General features: G+C 40.8%; 1 protein-coding gene across 1 annotated transcript; it reads right to left on the reverse strand.

Moving 5' to 3' along the window:
- Positions 1 to 433: 433 nt before the first annotated feature.
- Positions 434 to 18256, reverse strand: TXNRD3 (thioredoxin reductase 3). The gene is made up of 16 exons (XM_009091103.4): positions 17806 to 18256; positions 12324 to 12384; positions 10617 to 10726; positions 10227 to 10340; positions 8370 to 8442; positions 7378 to 7497; positions 6772 to 6914; positions 5253 to 5368; positions 4919 to 5144; positions 4609 to 4701; positions 4113 to 4189; positions 3410 to 3566; positions 3093 to 3200; positions 2125 to 2220; positions 1784 to 1918; positions 434 to 1655 (listed from the first exon to the last, which is right to left on the reverse strand). Exons 1-16 carry the CDS (start codon positions 18013 to 18015, stop codon positions 1593 to 1595), a joined length of 1902 nt encoding a protein of 633 aa, XP_009089351.3. The 5' UTR covers positions 18016 to 18256; the 3' UTR covers positions 434 to 1592.
- Positions 18257 to 18563: the final 307 nt, after the last annotated feature.

The raw sequence follows: 18563 nt of genomic DNA on the forward strand, positions 1-18563 counted from the left end.
GCATCTCCCCTGCCAAGTGAAGGTATTTTGCAGTGCTACTGAGACTTTGGGTTTTGCCCATAGTCTCCAAGGGTTACTAAACTTGAACACCAGCAAGATTTGCTGCCAAAACCACCTAGATTCTACTGAGCATCTTTGAGCTGTGTTGCAGTTAAACAATACAAGGTATTCAGAATCTTGTGGAATATACAGAAATGGTATAAAACTGATTTTTCAAATTTGAATTCACCTAAATTCAATTCTGTATACCCAAACAGAAGCACAGTTGTTATCTTGAGCAAGCCCCCAGGGGAGACAAGACAATGTTTCTCCATTTAAAAGATTACAATATGCACAAATCCACAGGGGTTTTAGTACAGTATGGGATACACAACAAAACTGAAGCCCAGTAAAATCTCAGGCAACAGAAATCATGAGGTCAGACACCACAGAGTGTTGTATGCATTGTTTATTGAACTTCAAATTTCATGGTAGGTCACAGATTAAATAGTTAAAAACTGGTCACTATCATACAATGGTCAGAACAGTCTTTCAAAACAGCTCTTTGGAGAAAACTAAGAGCCAGATTCAAGCACAATTCCCCCAGGACAGAATGCTAGGGGTGGAAGAGAGCTTCAAAGTACTGACAGTACACAACACTACAGAAAGCACAGCAGGTCATTGCCCTGGGCTGCCACATGAATCAGAGCAGCTCTGTACAACACCTTCTGCCACCATGGACAGGCACCTGCTGTTTGTGGGATTGTGGGACAGTCTGCTTCTCCAGGACTTCAGCATTCCACATAACAGCACAGATACAATTCTGGGTTCTGTGAGATTTTAAATTACAGAGCTGAAACCAGATTTAAGCAAACTGACATGTCCTTTCACTCACACTCTTTAGCCTTGACATACAAGACACCTACAAATCAAATTTTTATTTTGAAGACATGATGTCACCTGAGGTCAAAAAACTGTGAATGTGAACAACAGTGGTGTCTTCGGTTACTTTACAGTTTTAGACTGGTTGGGATGGGAGACTAGTGCTTGAACTGCACTGCTCAACACTGCATCCTATTTATGCCATCTTGTCTCAACTGAACATACAATTAAGTATAACAAAATGCATCAAAAAGAAATCAGTCAACAGCAGACTGTTGGCAAGATCACTCAATTATGTATTTGTCATCTATTTCAAGCATTTGTACAAGACACTGGAGCTAGAAGCATTAGCTTTAATTTGTGCAATTTAAGAATTTCCTTCAGGAGGAGTTCAGTCATCTGACTAGACAGGAACCTCCCAGCATTGCCTGGCAGTCATCAGTCGTAGCTCACCTCACAAGAAGATTTTGAGCAACAACGTCAAGAAAGCACCGCAGTGCAAATCCAAGCAAAGTCAGGATTCACAGTCTGAGATTTCCCCGCTGCTTTACTGCTCCATGTGCAACACAACTCGTGCTGAGGAAGCCTCTCCAAGGCACCACTCCCAGCTGCAGCACCCACAGCGGCACTGATGCAAACCTTTACACTGCTGCAAAGCAGTTGGATGTATTAAAGCTTCCACAGGACCGAGAGTGCACAACATGGAAACAAGTAAAACAGCAGGCTTAACCTCAGCAGCCCTTCTGAGTGATGTCCTGGCCAGAAGATTTGGTAATATCCATTGTAGTGAACACCTGTAAGAGACCAAAACAAGAGCTTATTTACTGTTGCCTGCATCATTATCCACATAGCTACTCATCTCTTGGTAAAACTGCCTTCAAGAGCAGGTTTTAAATCAGGCTATGCCTTCCCTCTTTCTTACCTCTGCACAAGTAGGATGGATACCAATTGTTTCATCAAGTAATTCTTTGGTGAGACCACATTTGATTGCAGCAGCAAAACCTTGGGTAACTTCACCTGCATTGGGTCCAAGAACATGCAGTCCTACCACACGGTTCTTTAGAACAGATGAGAGAAAAATATGAGTCAGTACCAGGCAAAGTTTGACAAAAGCTCTAGTGTGTAACTCCCACTACAGTAAAAATGTTACACAAGCAGGTCAATAGCAGAGTCTTTAAGAAAAAATTGACTACTTCAAATAAAGTAGTTCTGCAGTTCTTTCCACTTCAAGAACACCCTCAGCATATCCATCCTGCTACTTACATTGTCCTGTTTATTGCAGATAACCTTTGCATAACAGGTATTGTTATCTCTGTCGGCCACTGTCCATTCAAGTGGCCAGAACAAAGTGTGATAAACCTGGGAGGAAAACAAGAAAAAGAGCATTAGAATTAGAGCACAAATACTACTTTTTAGTATCTTTATAAATAGGTGGCTTGACATTAAACCCACTCTATTCTTGTCTATTAACAAACAAGAGTGATTTTTTTCCACTCAGTGCACAGAGTCCGTCCTCCAAAACTCAGCAGAGGAAGACTTGACTCAAACCATGTAGCTCCAATTTAAATATTTGATAAAAACAGCAAGAGCTACAATATACAGCAGTTGCAAATCAAACTTTCAGAAAGAGAAGTACAAAATTAATATCCAGTTACCATAAGTTTAAGCCTACTATGCAAAACAGGTAAAAGCAGAAGCTAAATAATGTCAAGTGATTTTGAAAAGCATGCAAGCAGCTTCCTCATAACTCCTCAGAGATGTGCAGAAGCCAGAAACTGGGAATGTTATAACTCCCCCATAATAAAATGGGAAAGTTATCCCCAGTACTCCTATAGACATATGTTAAGGTCAGCAAAAAAAATTTCACAATTCAAGTACAGTGAACCAGCAGAAAATAGCTCATCCCAGGAGTTTGGGACACTTTAGCAATAAAAGCCTTTAATTCATGACAACAAGAAACACTCCTACAGCTCTGCAACCCAAGTCTGGCCTCTTGAGGTCAAAAGCTTCTCTCAGCCACCTGCAAATGGTTATGCACAATTCTAATGGCATTAAATCCAGTCCTGGGTTTCTGTGAGTCCAGTACCTTGCTGGCCAGATGAAAACACAGCCACAACAGTTTTACCTGTCTAAACTTCTAATCTTGTTAACCTATTACTTGAGACTAAAGCAGCAAGGTCCAAGAAAAACACCCTCAAGCTACAAGCTAATTGACTCTTGGGCGTTCTTACCTCCAAGTTTTGCTGTCCATATTCATCTATGGCTTTTTCTTCAGGATACCCACAGCTGCCATACTCTAAAGGGGTAAACACTGTTGTTGGTACATTGATATAGTCACACTAAAAATAAAAATAAAAAAGTCATATTTAGACTATGCAAGTTCTACACACTACATAACAGAAAAAGTTATATAAGAACTTTTCTTCCTTTTTACAAAACACTAGTAGCGTCAACAGATAAGCGGATAAATTAACTCATGTTACTGCAGTTTTGAGGCAAAAAGCATCTTATTGAGAAATAAGTTGAAGTTGTCTGATCATAGCTTTACCTTTTTGGAACTCCCTCCATACAGCCTTTGGGCCAGCAGTCTCCCTGCCTGAATGGCAACTGGAGTAAGTTCAAGCTTTCCTTCCAAGATATCCCCAATCGCATAAACATAAGGCACATTGGTTTGTTCTACATCATTTACAGGGACTTTCCCATTCCTTTAAAACAAACAGAAGACCACAGAATTCAGCATCACAACTTTTGTCAGATCTCTGCAAAAAAGCAGGGGAGAAACTCTATTCTAACTACTGAGCTTATTTCATTTTTGCCTTTATGCCTTTTTTACTTCAACTGCAAACTCTTCAGAGCATCAATCACCTCCAACTCTGACACACTGCTGAAGTCTGTATCCAGTGGGCCTGTTCAGACACGAACAACAGTGCCTGGCTGATGGCAGTCAAGCTACTCAGACATCTTTGGACTCACAATCTTTCACCTGATTATTACAGAGGTATGTGCTTTCAGCAAAATGACCAACTAGTACATATTCACTCAGAATAGTTGTTTTACAATGTACATACTGAACAAATTAAGTTAATTGACAACTGTACTCAAATTCAGAACAAAAAAAGTTTTCAAAAGGTTCACATAATTGTCATATAGAAGAGTGGGAATTGAAAGACCACCAGTCACATGAGCTATTTTTACAGAGGTAAAAATAAATCCTTGCATTCAGTGGTTTTAGGGAGTTCAGTAATACTCACTTCTCATTGATTTTGACACCGATTGTCTGTAAACCAATATTCCTGGTACATGCATCACGACCAATGGCTAGCAAAACCTAAAAAAACCCCAAAATTAAATGCAATAACTTTATCCAAGAGAAGTATAATATAAGATTTCCTTTGGTTTTTCAGTGAAAAAACTGAAGCATATGAATAAAATTACTTCCAAATTATTTTTTCCAAAATTTGAAAGAGCCACCAATAACTCTCTTCAAGGTACAACTTGTTTTAGAGATGTAACAAATAGAAAAGCCAAAACAAAAACAGAAGCAACAACACTGTTTATATGAACTAAACTCCAGGCTGACAGGGTTCAACTAAAGACAAATAGTGAATTTCCACTTTTTTTTTCCTGCCAGTAAATTACATGAACAGCTTTTTAAGGAGGAGTTCCCTTCAAGGTGTTCAAGAAGAAGTATTTCAATACTATTCATGTGCCTCAATAGCCATTTATTTCAAATCCAGACATGCTTACAGTGTTATATTCTTCTTCAAGTGTTTCCGATCCCTCAGTAGACTTTGCTGTCACTTTCAGTCTTCCTGGCATTCCTTGCTCCAGCTGCTCAACCTGTGCAAATTTTTGTAAGCTTAGAATGACTTGAAGCAGCAGAGCTCACTTCCATTGTCATTCAAGCCTTGACCTACTAATCTATCATTAAGCAGTCAAAAAAGCTCAGTCTCATAAAACATTTATTTCTGCACAGAGCCAAAGCCTTCCCAGACAACACCTGCATCTTACATGTGCTGTTTAAAGTAATGATGTGTTAAGAGAAGAAAGCACTTGCCTGAACAGGTACAAACTTCCTGATGAATTTCACGCCGTGTGTTTCCATGTAGGCACCGACCTTTTCTGCCATTTCTTGGTCAAAACCCCGCAGAAGAATGGAACGCACCATCACAGTGACATCCAGACCCAGGCCAGCCAGAAACCCTGCACACTCCAGAGCCACGTAGGAAGCACCCACAACCAGAGTCTTGCCAGGGCAGTAAGGCAGGGAGAAGAGGTCATCACTGAAAAGAGAAGTCTGTGTAAGTTACAAGGTCCTTTCAAGACAAGCTTGTTTGTCTTGGCAAACATTAAAGCAGACAAGTTCAGTCTTTCGTGCCTTTTCATCTTACCTTGTAATGCAGAATTCTTTATCTCCAGGGATACCTGGGTATCTTGGCCTTTCTCCTGTAGCCAGCACAAAAGTCTCTGCTGTGTGATAGGTTACTTGTCCTTTTCTGTTAGTTGCCTGTTGATGAAGACACAGTTAAGACTGACATTTTCATATGCTTTACGATAAAAGTTATGTAATCCTTTCCTTAATTTTTGTAGATACGTTTAAAAAACAAGAATAAGCAGTTTGAAACAAGAACAAATGCATTTAGAGATCACACAGGTCACTGAAGAGCAACAGGTTTAAACAACTGACTATCAGGCTTTTCTTCCATTAGAGCACTTAAATTCATTTACTCTTTGAATCCTGCCCATTTTAACTACTAAGTTAGATGGGATTACTCATAACAACTTGACTTCCTAGTTATAAAAAGCCACAACAAATTAAGACAACCCCTTTATCCCCACAATAAAATGCCAATGTAATGTGAGGGACAGCATGACATGAATTAGTCCTTCAGCTAATGTAAAAAAAAGTAATTAAAAAACAAAAAAAAGGTAACTAGTTACATTAGTTCAGAGGGCCTAAGACCCAACCTTGCATGAATTCTAACTAATTCGAACTCTAGAGACCCTTGGTTTTTGGAAATTCCATCTTGCCAATGCATCTCTCCCAGAACCTGACCTTCATTCTTGCTCTTTGTTAGTTTTCCATCACAGATAAAGGGAAACATTTTCCCCATCAAGTCAACAGGTAATTCAGGTTGAAAGGGATCTCAGGAGGTCATCTAGTCCAGCCTCCTGCTGGGAAGTCTCTCTGTTCTACTTAATTTATTGATTAAGGACACCTAAGTGGCTTGGACACTTGAAGAGAGGTGGTACACAAGGTAAATTGAATTTACTATTTTCTTTCAGCACTGAGCTCTTGGTTTAGAACACAAGTAGTTCAGCCTTGATATCGCAAACAGACAATTACACCCACTGAGTGCAACAGTTGCCTTCAATATGCACTTCTAGGTTAACCTTGCTTCAGTATGCTCACTTATAGCAAGATTGGCAGAACAAGCTTCGTCTTGCAAAACTGACACTTTAATTTGTATGCTGATACAGCACAAGGTTCTAGCAGAGCTCTTATGCAAGCGTTTAATCTAAATTTAATTTCAATAGTTTTTATGCTTTAGTATGAGGATTTTCCAAGTTGCAAAACCATACAGCTAGTTTCCTTTCTTTTCCCCTCCTTCTCACTCAGGCTACTGAAATCAGTCATGAAGGTAGAAACTGGGACCACCTTCCTCTATACTCACAAGACACAGGTTTACACATATCCACATCACTCTTCCAGAACTAGGTTTGCAAACACTGTAGCAGGTACTAAAGTACAATAATTATTTTAATCAGTAACTTCACAAATGAGTTACTAATTTCAGTTGACCTAACTTGCCAATGTTAAGATGAAGCCTTTTTAGTGTTGAATTTTATAAGGCAGTTCTAGAGCATGAGTTTTCCCTCCCAACTAAGTATTTTAAATGCAGAGTATACCTTGATTTTGTGTGGTTCCACAAATTCTCCGTAAGAATTGAGGTATGTCACAGACTTCTCTCTCAAAGACACTCGATAGCCCCAGTTTAGAGAACCAATGTAGTTCTGAACTGCTTCTACCATGGTCTCCCAGTTGTGTTTAACTGAAACAAGACACTAATTTAATATTTAAGGAAATAAAAGTGCAATGTGCCCCTTAAGAAAAGATTAACTTATTCATTGTACATCATGCTAAGAAAACATCATTATCAGTAATGAGGATACACATTAAGGTCTCGTTCTACTATGTTAATATTTATGTGACTTGTTACTATCTAAACTAAGCCCATTCTAGAAGTTCTGTCATTTATTTCAGTTAATACAGGGAACAAAACACAATTAACTTTAAACCCCAAAGATTTCTATGACTCAAGAAGGAGCACACCTTCTGATTCACCTAAGAAAAGTACTGAACTCTGCCTCTAATTTATTAAGTCCAACTACAAGAACACTCAAGAATACAAGACTCAAATACTAGAACACGTCCCCAGAGATCAGCCTTTACACTCTTGAATTCAGCATCTCAGACCAAGACAGTCTTGGTCTTCCCTCTGTGTTCTTACCAACCTTGTTCTTCATACTGCCACCCATACTTCCTTGAATCTTGGAGTGCCTGACCCAGAAGTGCTGCTTGATGCATCAGCTTCTTGGGAATGCAACCTACATTTACACACGTGCCACCAAGTCCTAAGATGGAAAGAATCACATTATTGCTTCCATGAATGGGATTTATGCTTTCCCTAGCACATACTTTGCATAATCACTCATGTCACTCAGGGAGGTTTGCTATAGTCACACCAGTAACATGAAATTTCTCTTGCAAGGGACATTTTAAAATACAACGAACACACTAAGCTTGTATTTGGTTTAAGACATTATTAGGCTGCTCACTGGCCCAAGACAGGGACAGCATGTCAAACATAGAGCCTGGTTACTTAATCCACAAGGCTTCAGATTTTAGTCAGGTTGTTAAGTAAGCAAGGCAAAAAGCCCAGAGTTTCTACAATTTAGTATCATCTAGTATGTGATATTTAAATATGCCTGTGTTTGAAATACTATCGACAAGAGCACATTCATTCCTTGACTCAACAGAAGTTTCACCAAAGTTTCTCACTCATTTTCAGCTGCAAGTATCACTAATGAGGTCAGCCAGCAGCTGTCCTTAATTAGGAAAATGTGAGACATGCATAGCCAAGGAGTCACTGTTCTAAAGAGAGCCTGTCAGTTGCCTACAATATAGAACTGCATGAACTAAAAGGCAGAATATCTCCACAAACGTCAGAATGTGAACATGCATGCACACACTACCTACACATGGTTTAAAAGTGATCAAAGCCAGAAAAACTTTTGACAGAGAACAGAGATAGCAATGCCCAAAGCAGAAACAGCCATCCAGAAAAGGAGCAGGCATGCCAGGCAAATAACTTGTTATCTGTGTACCAGAATTACAGGAATTTACCCTCAACTCTTAAGAACACACTAAAATCCATAATATGTAATATCTCAGTATGTATCACTGGTACTCAAACATCATCAAATACAAGATTAAAAAAGCTTACCCCATGAGGTTCCAAGAGGTGTTGGAACAACATAATCTAATACCATTACTTTCTTTCCCAAGGAAGCAGCTTCCTATAAAAGATGGAGAAGACCAGTCAGCACTACTGAACAAAGCAAGCCTGTCCACTCATTTATAGTCATGATACATTTAGCACTAATAGGTTTCTTTACTACCTTCACCAGTTAATCATTAACATACATGGCTTTTGTGTCTCCTTCCCAAGACAAAAACTGAAATCCCTCAAGAACTGACTTCTTTCCAAATTTTGAATGGCTCCTTGCATGTTCAATGCTGCATCAAGATCATCCTATGCTGTCAAAAGCCACAATCTGAAAAAGGTATGAAATGGACTCTCTTCTACCTCACCTAAAGAAATACTTCAGCTGTTAGCTCTGCTTTCCATTCAGAAGGACAGAACTGACTTGGCATGTTCATGCATGGAAAAGAAGGTGACACACTGGAGACATTTCAATGGAGCACTACCATGATATTCAAGGGGCTGGAGCACACCACCTATGAGAAGGCCAAGGGAATTGGACACATTCAACCTGGAGAATAAGTGAATTTGGAGGGGACACCAGAGCAACTTTCCAGTACCTATGAGAAGTACATTAAGATGACTGTGCCAGGCTCTTCACAGTGGCCAAGTAGCAAAGGGACAAAAGACAATGGCTTTAAGTTGAAACAAGCGACTCAACTGGATATAAGGAACTTTCACACCATGAGGAGAACCAAACAGGTTTCCCAGAAAGGCTGTGCTATCTCCACCCCTGGCTTATTTCAAATGAATGAGTCCCTGCACAAACCTGTGTGACTTTCCAGTTGACCTTGCTTGGAGCAAGGAGCTTACATTAGATATTCTTTTCATGTCCATTCCAACCTGAATAAGCCTATTCCTCAATCCAAGAAATTACCAGGTACACATTGTTTGATTTTTCAAGCACTTAAATCTCTAGGTGCCTCAAATCTATTTAAGAACATCAACTGCAATCCTGCCCCAAACAAGGTTTAGCTGGCTGTCTTATATTTTGTGAATACTACTCTGAACAATTTGGCAATTAGCACCAAGTTTACAACTGATGTCCCCGAAGGTACTGTGAGGAAAAGATCTGAACATTCTGAAAATACACAATTGGCCAACTGAAGAATTCCACTGTCAGCTTCTTTTGCCTGCTTTGTATTTTCTAATGAAAGTTGCATGTTTGGCTGTACAGTTCAGCAACTGTCAAGGCTGTCAAGAAGAGCCTCACCCTGCCCAAGACACAAACTGACAGTTTAGGACCCAGCTGAGAGATGGGAGCATGTGTCCAAATCCCTTGGGCAGCAGAGAAAACTGAATCTGGACCATAGGTCCTGAGGCACTCTGAACAACAGCTAATTGTGTAAGAGCTACACAATCTCAGCTCCCCTTTCTGAGAAAGCACCTTAAAAGGGAACCACAGAGTGAAGCAGCTCCTTTAAGGGAACTGCCAAAGCACTTAATTTTAGATGACTGGTGATACTGAATCCTAAACTGTCAAAAGGCTCCAACAGAAGCCCTTAAGTTTTCGATTACTGTTTGGAAGCACCTGTGTATTACACATGCAAAAGAGATAGTTAAAAAACATTTGGTTCCACCCTCAGCCAGAAAACTAAAACCTATTATTAGGATCAAGAGCTGAATAGACATTGGCTAGAAACTGGTCCCTTTATCCCCTGAGTAAGATTAGACCACTATTAGCTCATTAATTAACAAGTTGAACAGTAATACTCATCAAAATATAGACTTTTTTATACCAAGATTATTAATAGAGAGATTAACTTTTGAGTAAGTTTTACATACCACCTGCTCTTTACTGTTATTTTCACAACCTACCTTAGAACATGCAAGTCCACCTGAGCCACCACCAATAATAATGAGATCATATTCATAGGGTTCTGTAATTTGGTTGTCCCCAAGGAGTTTCTGCAGTGCTCCATCCTTATAAGCCTGGGAGAGAAAAAGAAATAAATAATCAAATTTGCAAACATGTTTCTGAGCAAACAACTGATAACACTGCCTCCTCTGACTGACGTCACCCAGTCTGCTGTGTCACATAACATTTAAGTATGACCAAGCAGCAAATTCACTCAGTCTTGTCTACTTCCATTTAACCTTCCAATACAAGTCCCATTGCCTTAAGAAAAAGCTTCCAGACACAATTTGCTTAGCTGCTGACTTCTCCACCCATGACATACCAAGTTAAGATTTTTAAAGCCAGGTTACCTGATATGTTGCATCACAGCCACCAATGTGAGTTCCATTCACAAATACATTAGGCACTGTCCTCTGGTTGGTCAGCTCTGCCAATACTTGCTGAATACTGTCTCCATTTTCTAAGAATAAAAGAAATGTGTACAATATAAGCAGATTTCAGGAAGAGAGATTGTAGAACAACCTGAAGTAATAAAGGTTTGGACTGTGATACATTGTAGGCCTGCAAAGACAACAATTTTATTATAAACATTCCATTTGCAGGTTTCCTGGACATAAGCAAGTCTTCAGAAACTGCTTCTCAAAGGAGCAGGCCTAAATACAGAAATTAAATTGATATTTCAAGCCACAATTTTACAGAATGGAGTAATGCTGAAGTAGTAAAAGTTTAGTTCTTCTGTTTCAAGGATTTTTATCTCTTACAGTGTCATATTTGTTGCTACACACTACAGTGTTCACTACACAAAAATTCTTCTCCAGCTATCACAGAAGATCACACAGACACCTTTTCTTTCATGAGAACTGTCTTATTTTGGAGTATGTTCTGTGCACAGGAACATAATTATGCCCAGCAGCTTTGTATTACGAGACAATGGGTAAGGGAAGTATGAACATGCTTTTCTACTTACCCTAAAGCTACCTTCCTCCTTTTTCTACCCACCACACTGTCAGAAACTTTCTAGTTTTAAAATTATCATTGCTTGACCTCACCTGCCATCTGAATCATCAGCACCTACACACAGGCTCAGTTTGGATATCTGAGCAGTAAATGTGGGAATGGGAATTTACAGTAATCACTTTGACTAAAATCTTTTTATTACAAGATTGTATCTACTAAATATCAGTAATCAGAGCAACTGCAAGGGAAATATATTATTAATTAGAAGTAATTCCAGGAAAAAGAAGGTTGAGCATTGTATTTTACATATCTTGGGCTATAATTAATTCATGGTATGACAACTTGAATAAGAAGCAAAAGTAACTAAGAAGAGATGAATAAATAGCTACATCTCTCCCAAACATTGCTTAGGCAAAAATAAAAAACTTCAAAAAGCCATTAGAACTTTAAAAAAACATTGGAAATTTAAGTTTTGTGCAGAAAAAAAAAAAAAAGACAACAGTTTACCAAAAGTGCATTTAAGACTTAGTAAGAACCATATAAGAAACTATTTGTTCCTAAAACTACATTAGAAGCCATGTGCATTATGTTCGTATGCAGATAAGGCACTGCACATGTCCTAAAACTAAAGCAGCTTGGGCTTTAAGGAAAAAAACAACTTGAAACTTGGCAGCAGCCAACTTACTGGAATTTACCCTTCCTTCCAGTGACTCAGCACTTTTCTCAAGGAAGGTCACCAATATACCAAGTCAAACATTAACAATTCATCTGAAGCCACAAGAGAACCAGAAGCAGGAAAAAAATTACAGACTTATTCCCCAGAAGCCATAGCTCCTTGGACAGAAATCAGATCTCACATTCTCTATTACCTGGTGGTTTTTACAGTCAAACCCTTCAGTTGTATTAAAAACGCATCCTGTATAAAAACCACATTGAAGCCTAATTGCCTTTATCTCTGAGTATATTACAATGTATTTTACTTGTTTCATATGTCCCCCACTTAGTTCAAGACACCTTAAGGATCATGCAGCTTCAGGAATCACTCCTTTTTAGTTACATTAGGCAGCAGCATGTGATACATTTTTTTTTCTCCTACTCACCAGTTACATCCAGTTCCAGGGCATAGTAGTCCACACGCAGGGAGCGGAAGAGTTCCTTCACCTGCAACAGGAACAGACACCATGGCAGGGCAAAGGTTTCTCAGCTCAGGGCACAACTTCCCTGCTGGGCACACACAGGAGACCTCTAAGGCTCAGTTCCTGTGCTCTGAGGCACAGGCCCAGGAGTTTGGTTCTATATTTTGTGCGTTCCTCACTTAAAGCCAGAGCATTTAACCTTCCAATACAAGTCCCATTACCTTAAGAAAAAGCTTCTAGATAAAATTTGCTTAGCTGCTGACATACCAAAAGCCATGGAAGTGACTGCCATATAAAAAAAAAAATTTAAAAAGAGGAGAGATAGTATCACCAAGGAATCTTGCTGCTGCTCTAAGGAGAAAAAAAAAAGAAAAAAAAGAAAGGAAAAAAGGGAGTGGAGGATTAGAAGCAAAACAAAACACTATCAAGGAAATAAAAAAAAAAAAGCTGCAAAAGGAAGGAACATGTTCCAAATACTCAGCACCGAGTACTCAGCTGGGTGTTTTTTTAACCTCAGTTCTGGATGGACAAAGTGTACCATTACCTGATTCAAATCAGGCAACCTTTTACAAACAAGATTTCTACAGAAACATTTTTTGTGAAGCTGGCATGTGAAAACAGCTCTAGCAAGAATCACTGAATGTCTGTGGGATTGACCCACTTGCCAGCACAGAGTCCGAATATTTTAAAATCAGCTTTCTGATGAACCTCAAATTTATTGACAGAGCTTCATCAAGAGTATGTCGAGTCCCATCAAGTAAGTTTAAAGATGTCTAACACATGGAGAATAAAATGCTTTTAATATTGCTGTGAGTCACACTATTACTATACTGAATACTGAGTAACCCAGTGTTTTCTGATAAACTTTCAGCTTTATGCAGACAAGATTTTGTATTTTGTATCAACTACAAATTAAGTTTCTTAGCACGTCATGTATCAACCGTAACATTAAAAAAAAAAAAAAAGCTTTGCCTCTGTAACTGATTATATTGGTTCTACAGTTTCAGAATAGTGGAAGTTCTAAGGGACCTTTTCAGGCCACCTGCATGAACTCTCTGCTCAAAGCAGAGCCAAATGTGAAGGCTGATGACATTGCTCAAGCACTGTCCTCTCACTTGGAACATCCACAAGGACAAAGACACCAGAATTTCCCTGGGCTGGCTCAATGTTTGACTAACCTCACAGTAAAGAGCTTCCATTTTATCCCATTGGAGTGTCTGCTATTGCAACTTATATTTGTTGGTTCTTCTCCCTTCACTCTGCAACTTGAATAACACTCTGGTTGTCTTCCCACGTGTCAGCTGAAGGCAGCAACTAAAACTCCCAGTCAGCCTTACCAAGGTTCAACAAACTGAGCGTCTCCTTCACACAATCCTCTAACCATCTAGACGATCCTTCAAATTTTTTGTCCTAAGCTCAGCATTACCTTCAGGCTTGCTCCCTGGAATGATTACAGCTACAGGCAGAACGAAAGGGAAACAGCAGTGGAACCACTCCAGACCTCCTGCTCTGCATCTGCTGTTACAAATCCCAAAGTAATGCCATGCAAGATCCAAAAGCAAAGCTTAAAGTGATTGCTACTAGGAAGTATCAAGAATGCAGAGGCAAATCAGAAAATTAGCTGCTTGGCTGCTGGTTTAGTTTGGAGGAAAGCAGTGGAGTAACAGGCAAGTTGTTCATTAGTTTTTGTTTTCTTTTTTAAAAAACTCTGCCAAAACATTGCAACAGCAGCTGGCAGGAGGGAGGACAGAACATTACTAAACCAAGAAAGATTACACTCAAGAAAGGACAGATTTAAGGCACTTAGACCACCTTTATTCTCTACTGAAGGTACTCAGTAGAGAGAAAAAAACCCAGACAAATGCCAGCATCCTAATTAGAGGTAACCATTGCACTTTACACTTATGAACAAATCATACTTGTGTTGTGCTAATGAAACTGAAGGAAGGATCATAGCAAGCACATGAGCAGTTACAAAATCTTCAGTGCAGGCAAGAGATAATAGATGACTTTGGTTTGGAGAAGGAAATGATTAGGAGGAGTAGAAAGATAACACACTAATCATGAGTAATATCAAGATAAGCAGAACAGGAAATGATTTCTCAGAAATACTCACTGGAGCACTCAGCAATAACTGCATTTACCAGAAAACAACTTTGAAATGAAAAGGAAGTAAATCTCCCTGGGGAACACAAACAGAAAACTCACTACTATCTGGCATTGTAAAAGCCAAAATTAAAATGAGATCAAAGAGTTATTAGACCAACTAATAAAAAGAAAATCCACTGAAAACTTTGAACCAAATAAAATTAATACCAGCTCAGGTAAAGAAATTCCTGTGTCACACACACACACACACACCCACCCCCCACCAGAAACTTCAGCAGTGCACTGGGAAATGTTCTTACTTACAGCCCAAAGACAAAAGTATCATTTCTCCAAATGTCTGGGATGGGATACAAGGCTGCAGGGTCACTGATACAACCATTTACTTCCCTTTTCACCAATGCTATGGCCTCAGTTACCAACTAAACCCTTTCAGTTTTCACAAAAAGTGATGGACTAGAAACACTTCCAAGTATTATTAAACAACAGATAACTCCTCTGAAACCTAGAAATTAGTCTAACTTTGGGAAATGCTTCCCAGAGATGCTTTCTGTCACTAGGGAAGCTAAGCAGGTTGGAGATAAGCTTCATATCATAAAATAATAATGGTATGTCCTAGGTCTGTTTTTTCAAGTATCAGCACACACTCTATAATAGCTACAGCCGAATTGGCCAGAAGCCCCTGAGGACAGAGAACGTAATCTGTAATAGCATAAAATGTAACTAAAATAACCAGTAACTTTATGCAATCACAGCTGTTGCTCTTAAAGTATCAACATATCACAGTGCTCAGCCTTGACATTTTTTCATGCTAAAAAACTATGTTTTCTTTATGCAATTCTATCTTATTATCTTTTCTGGATGCTAAGGAATTGAAGAAGCAGCCAAGCTAAATTATGACAAGGAAGTAATTCTACCACCACCCCCTCTCCAGCACTGCCCTGTTAAAGCAGTTGAACAACAAATTACATTTGCAGAAGAACAACAGCACAATTGCCAAGTCATGCTATTAGCTAACCTGAATACAATCACCTACCTAATTCACTTAGGGAATTTATTTGCAGTTGTGCTTCTAAATAAAAGTGCCATTTCAATTTTCTTCTAGCATGGCTACCTCCACTGGAGATAGAGAATTCTTACCAGCCCCAAATTAGGTACTTTCAGACCATGAGCACTAAACATCTTTTTGTATTAATCTTTCCAAAAGCACATTGCTAACAACCATCCACAGTAAAAGATAATACAATGCACACTATTCATATCTGTCTAAGAACTCAGAACTGTGTGATTACAGTCTAAGTACCCAAGCTGTAACTACACTTCCAAATTATATTCACTTCATTAATTCTATAGACTTTATCAGCTAACAAGAACCCTGCATTAGCCATTGTTTTGCCATTCCGTTCACTAGCTTGTAAGTCTTTGGTAAGAGGGATTGTTAATACCCTTAGTGTTACAGATATCCCACTGTTTTATCACTTGATGTGAGGTTTCCTTCTTCCATAAACCTTCTAATTCTCTGCCTGCAATCTATACCCCTTCTCCACATTTTCTTTGTTATATTACCTTTCTGTTGCTCCAAGCAGGAAAATAAGCTAAGGAAATCTGCCTACCAGGGCAGTCACCTCTTCTTCCCCCTGCTGTATTCATGACCTGTTTCTTCACAAAAATTCACAAAGCATTTTTCAACTCCCCCTCCTAGAAAGGGTCATGACAGAGGGTCCTCCTACTCCCTGTGCTCATTCTTTCTTCCCCTTTGTAGACAATAAGAATAAAATTCCTAATATTCCTTATATCTGATTGCTTCCCTGAAGCAAGCAATCTGCCTAATGGAAAAGCTATGAACAAATGCAGGAAAGAACAATCTGGAATTTAATTACTGGACTACAATCAAGTCTTTTCTCCCCTTCTTGTCATAGTCTAGAGCCTCTGCAAGACCACAAAGAGATCAAGGAAAAAGACACAAGGTTTAAAAAGTTGCAGTGCCATCATGTGATCTCAAACCCACTGAACTCAGTGCCATGAGCATCAGCATTTACAATCACAAGCAGTAAAAGCACACAGGGCAATACTGACAGGCACAAGTAGGTACTTCTCAATGGGCAGCTCCAAAGTCCTCAAGAAATTATTTTTCCTCAGCAGAAGATAACACTTTTATCAACTGGACTGGACAGAAGCAAGAGCCCAACTCTTCATTTACCAAAATTTCGAGAAAGTTGTTAAGAAGGATTTGATCTATGTACTCTGATTTACTATCTGCCAGAAAGTTCTTAGACAGAAGGCACTGGTTTGGTTGATCCTCCCAAACACAGAAGTTTCCTTTCCCAAAACCTCAATGAAGTTGCAAGTGAGATAGGATATATTTATTAAAGTTTTCTGCAAGGGGGTCATAATATCTCTTCCCTTCCCAGAACTAAATCTAACCCAGAAATGGGAGTGAGCCTTCTGAGTATGTTCCTGGTTATCAGTTCTATTGAGGAACAACAGGTCTTGACCCAACAGTTCCACTTATGTTCTTACACAATGGCCATATCAAATATGGTAGTGTGAGGTTTAAATAAAATTTCATAACATACCTTTTCTAACTATCCAAGAAACCCAAGGCCTACAAACCCTCAGGTCCTGTGTGGACTATGATCAGTGTGCTGGTATCATAAAATTCTAATGAGGGCCTGGAGTTTTTTAGTGAGTTTGGCTTACTAGCTATAGCCAATGTGTGTACATTGGTGTACAATTAGGGCTATAAAGATATTTTTCTCTAAACATCAAAATTAACCAAGAGTGCTTTTCTCTTTTAAACACACACTGTAACCAAGATTTAGAACTTATGCACCTGCTGCAGAGTCAAGCTTCCTTAAATTTAGAAAGGGCAGAAAACTTAACTCATCCCTCCCATGGATAGCAGCTTTGTCCAAGCTGAACACCAATGCGGTACCCAAATTTCCAGCGAGAAAGGAACACAGCCAGCACCCTGATTTGAGCAACAGTAGAGCTGAGGAACAAGCACACTGTGCAGAACTCGCCACACATCCATCTTCCATCGTGGCAAAGCGAAAGAACTACCACGAATGCCACGGATCTTCGCCTGGTTTCGAGTAGCAAGTGGTTTTCCGAGGCTGGCACGTGGTGCTGGAGCGGGATGGAGACAGCGCCACTTCTACACGCTCCAAAGCCCGCAGGTGCCGCCGCCGGCAGCAACCGCCCTCCCTCAGCCCCGCTCCCCTGCGCCCGGCCCGGGCCGAGCGGGTGCCCTCGGGGTAAGGTCAGCCCACGCACGCCTCGAGGGCAGGGCCCGCGGGGGACCGCGCCGAGCGGGCTCTAACCGACGCCGCCGCCTCACCTTGTTGCAGTAGGGGCAGAAGGTCTTGCTGAAGATCATGACGCGGTGGGAGGTGATGAGGTTCCGCACGCGGAGCTTCAGCCCGTCCCAGTCCGGGAGCCGGGTCTGTACCGGCGGCGGAGCCATGGCGGCACGGTCGCCTTCCCCGCCGCCGCCACCGCCGCCGCGCCGACCCTCGGCCATGCCCGCCCCTTCCGCAGCGGGCAGCATGACGAGCCGGGCCGATCTATTCGGAGGGAGCGAGGGAGGGACAACATGCCAAGGAGGGCCCTCCACCCTGCATTTCAGCCATAAGCACTATGAATCGTTGTAAAATAATAAAACGTCTTTTATACCAGAGGCAAAAGTACCAGGATCTGCCTAAAGGCTACGCAGAGAAGGATAAACTTGCGTTGTTTAAGCCTCTCTCCCCTCTGCGAGGGGGCGTGAAGTGAGCCAACAGGAGGCCGGCGAGAGCGCGCATGAGCGGCTGGGGGGCGGGTGGTGCCGGGCGGGGCTCGAGGCGGGGCGCGGGGCGGTGCCGGGTGGAGCCGCCTCAGCGCCCGCCCGGCCGAGGCTGGGAGGGCGGATCGTGCTGGGCCGGGCGGGCGGAGCAGGGGTGATGTGGGGGTTGTCCTTTGTCCCCTCTCGAACGTCCCGGCCTGGAGCCGTCGGCCTGCGGCCCGGGTTCGGCCTGCCTCGGTGCCCTTTAAGTTAGCGCGAAGTATGGGGGCAAAGCTGCTTCCCCCGTGTGCCTCCACCTACTGCCTCTTGGATCT

The sequence above is a fragment of the Serinus canaria genome, chromosome 12, assembly GCF_022539315.1.
Source record: "Serinus canaria isolate serCan28SL12 chromosome 12, serCan2020, whole genome shotgun sequence".
Classification (NCBI taxonomy): domain Eukaryota; kingdom Metazoa; phylum Chordata; class Aves; order Passeriformes; family Fringillidae; genus Serinus; species Serinus canaria.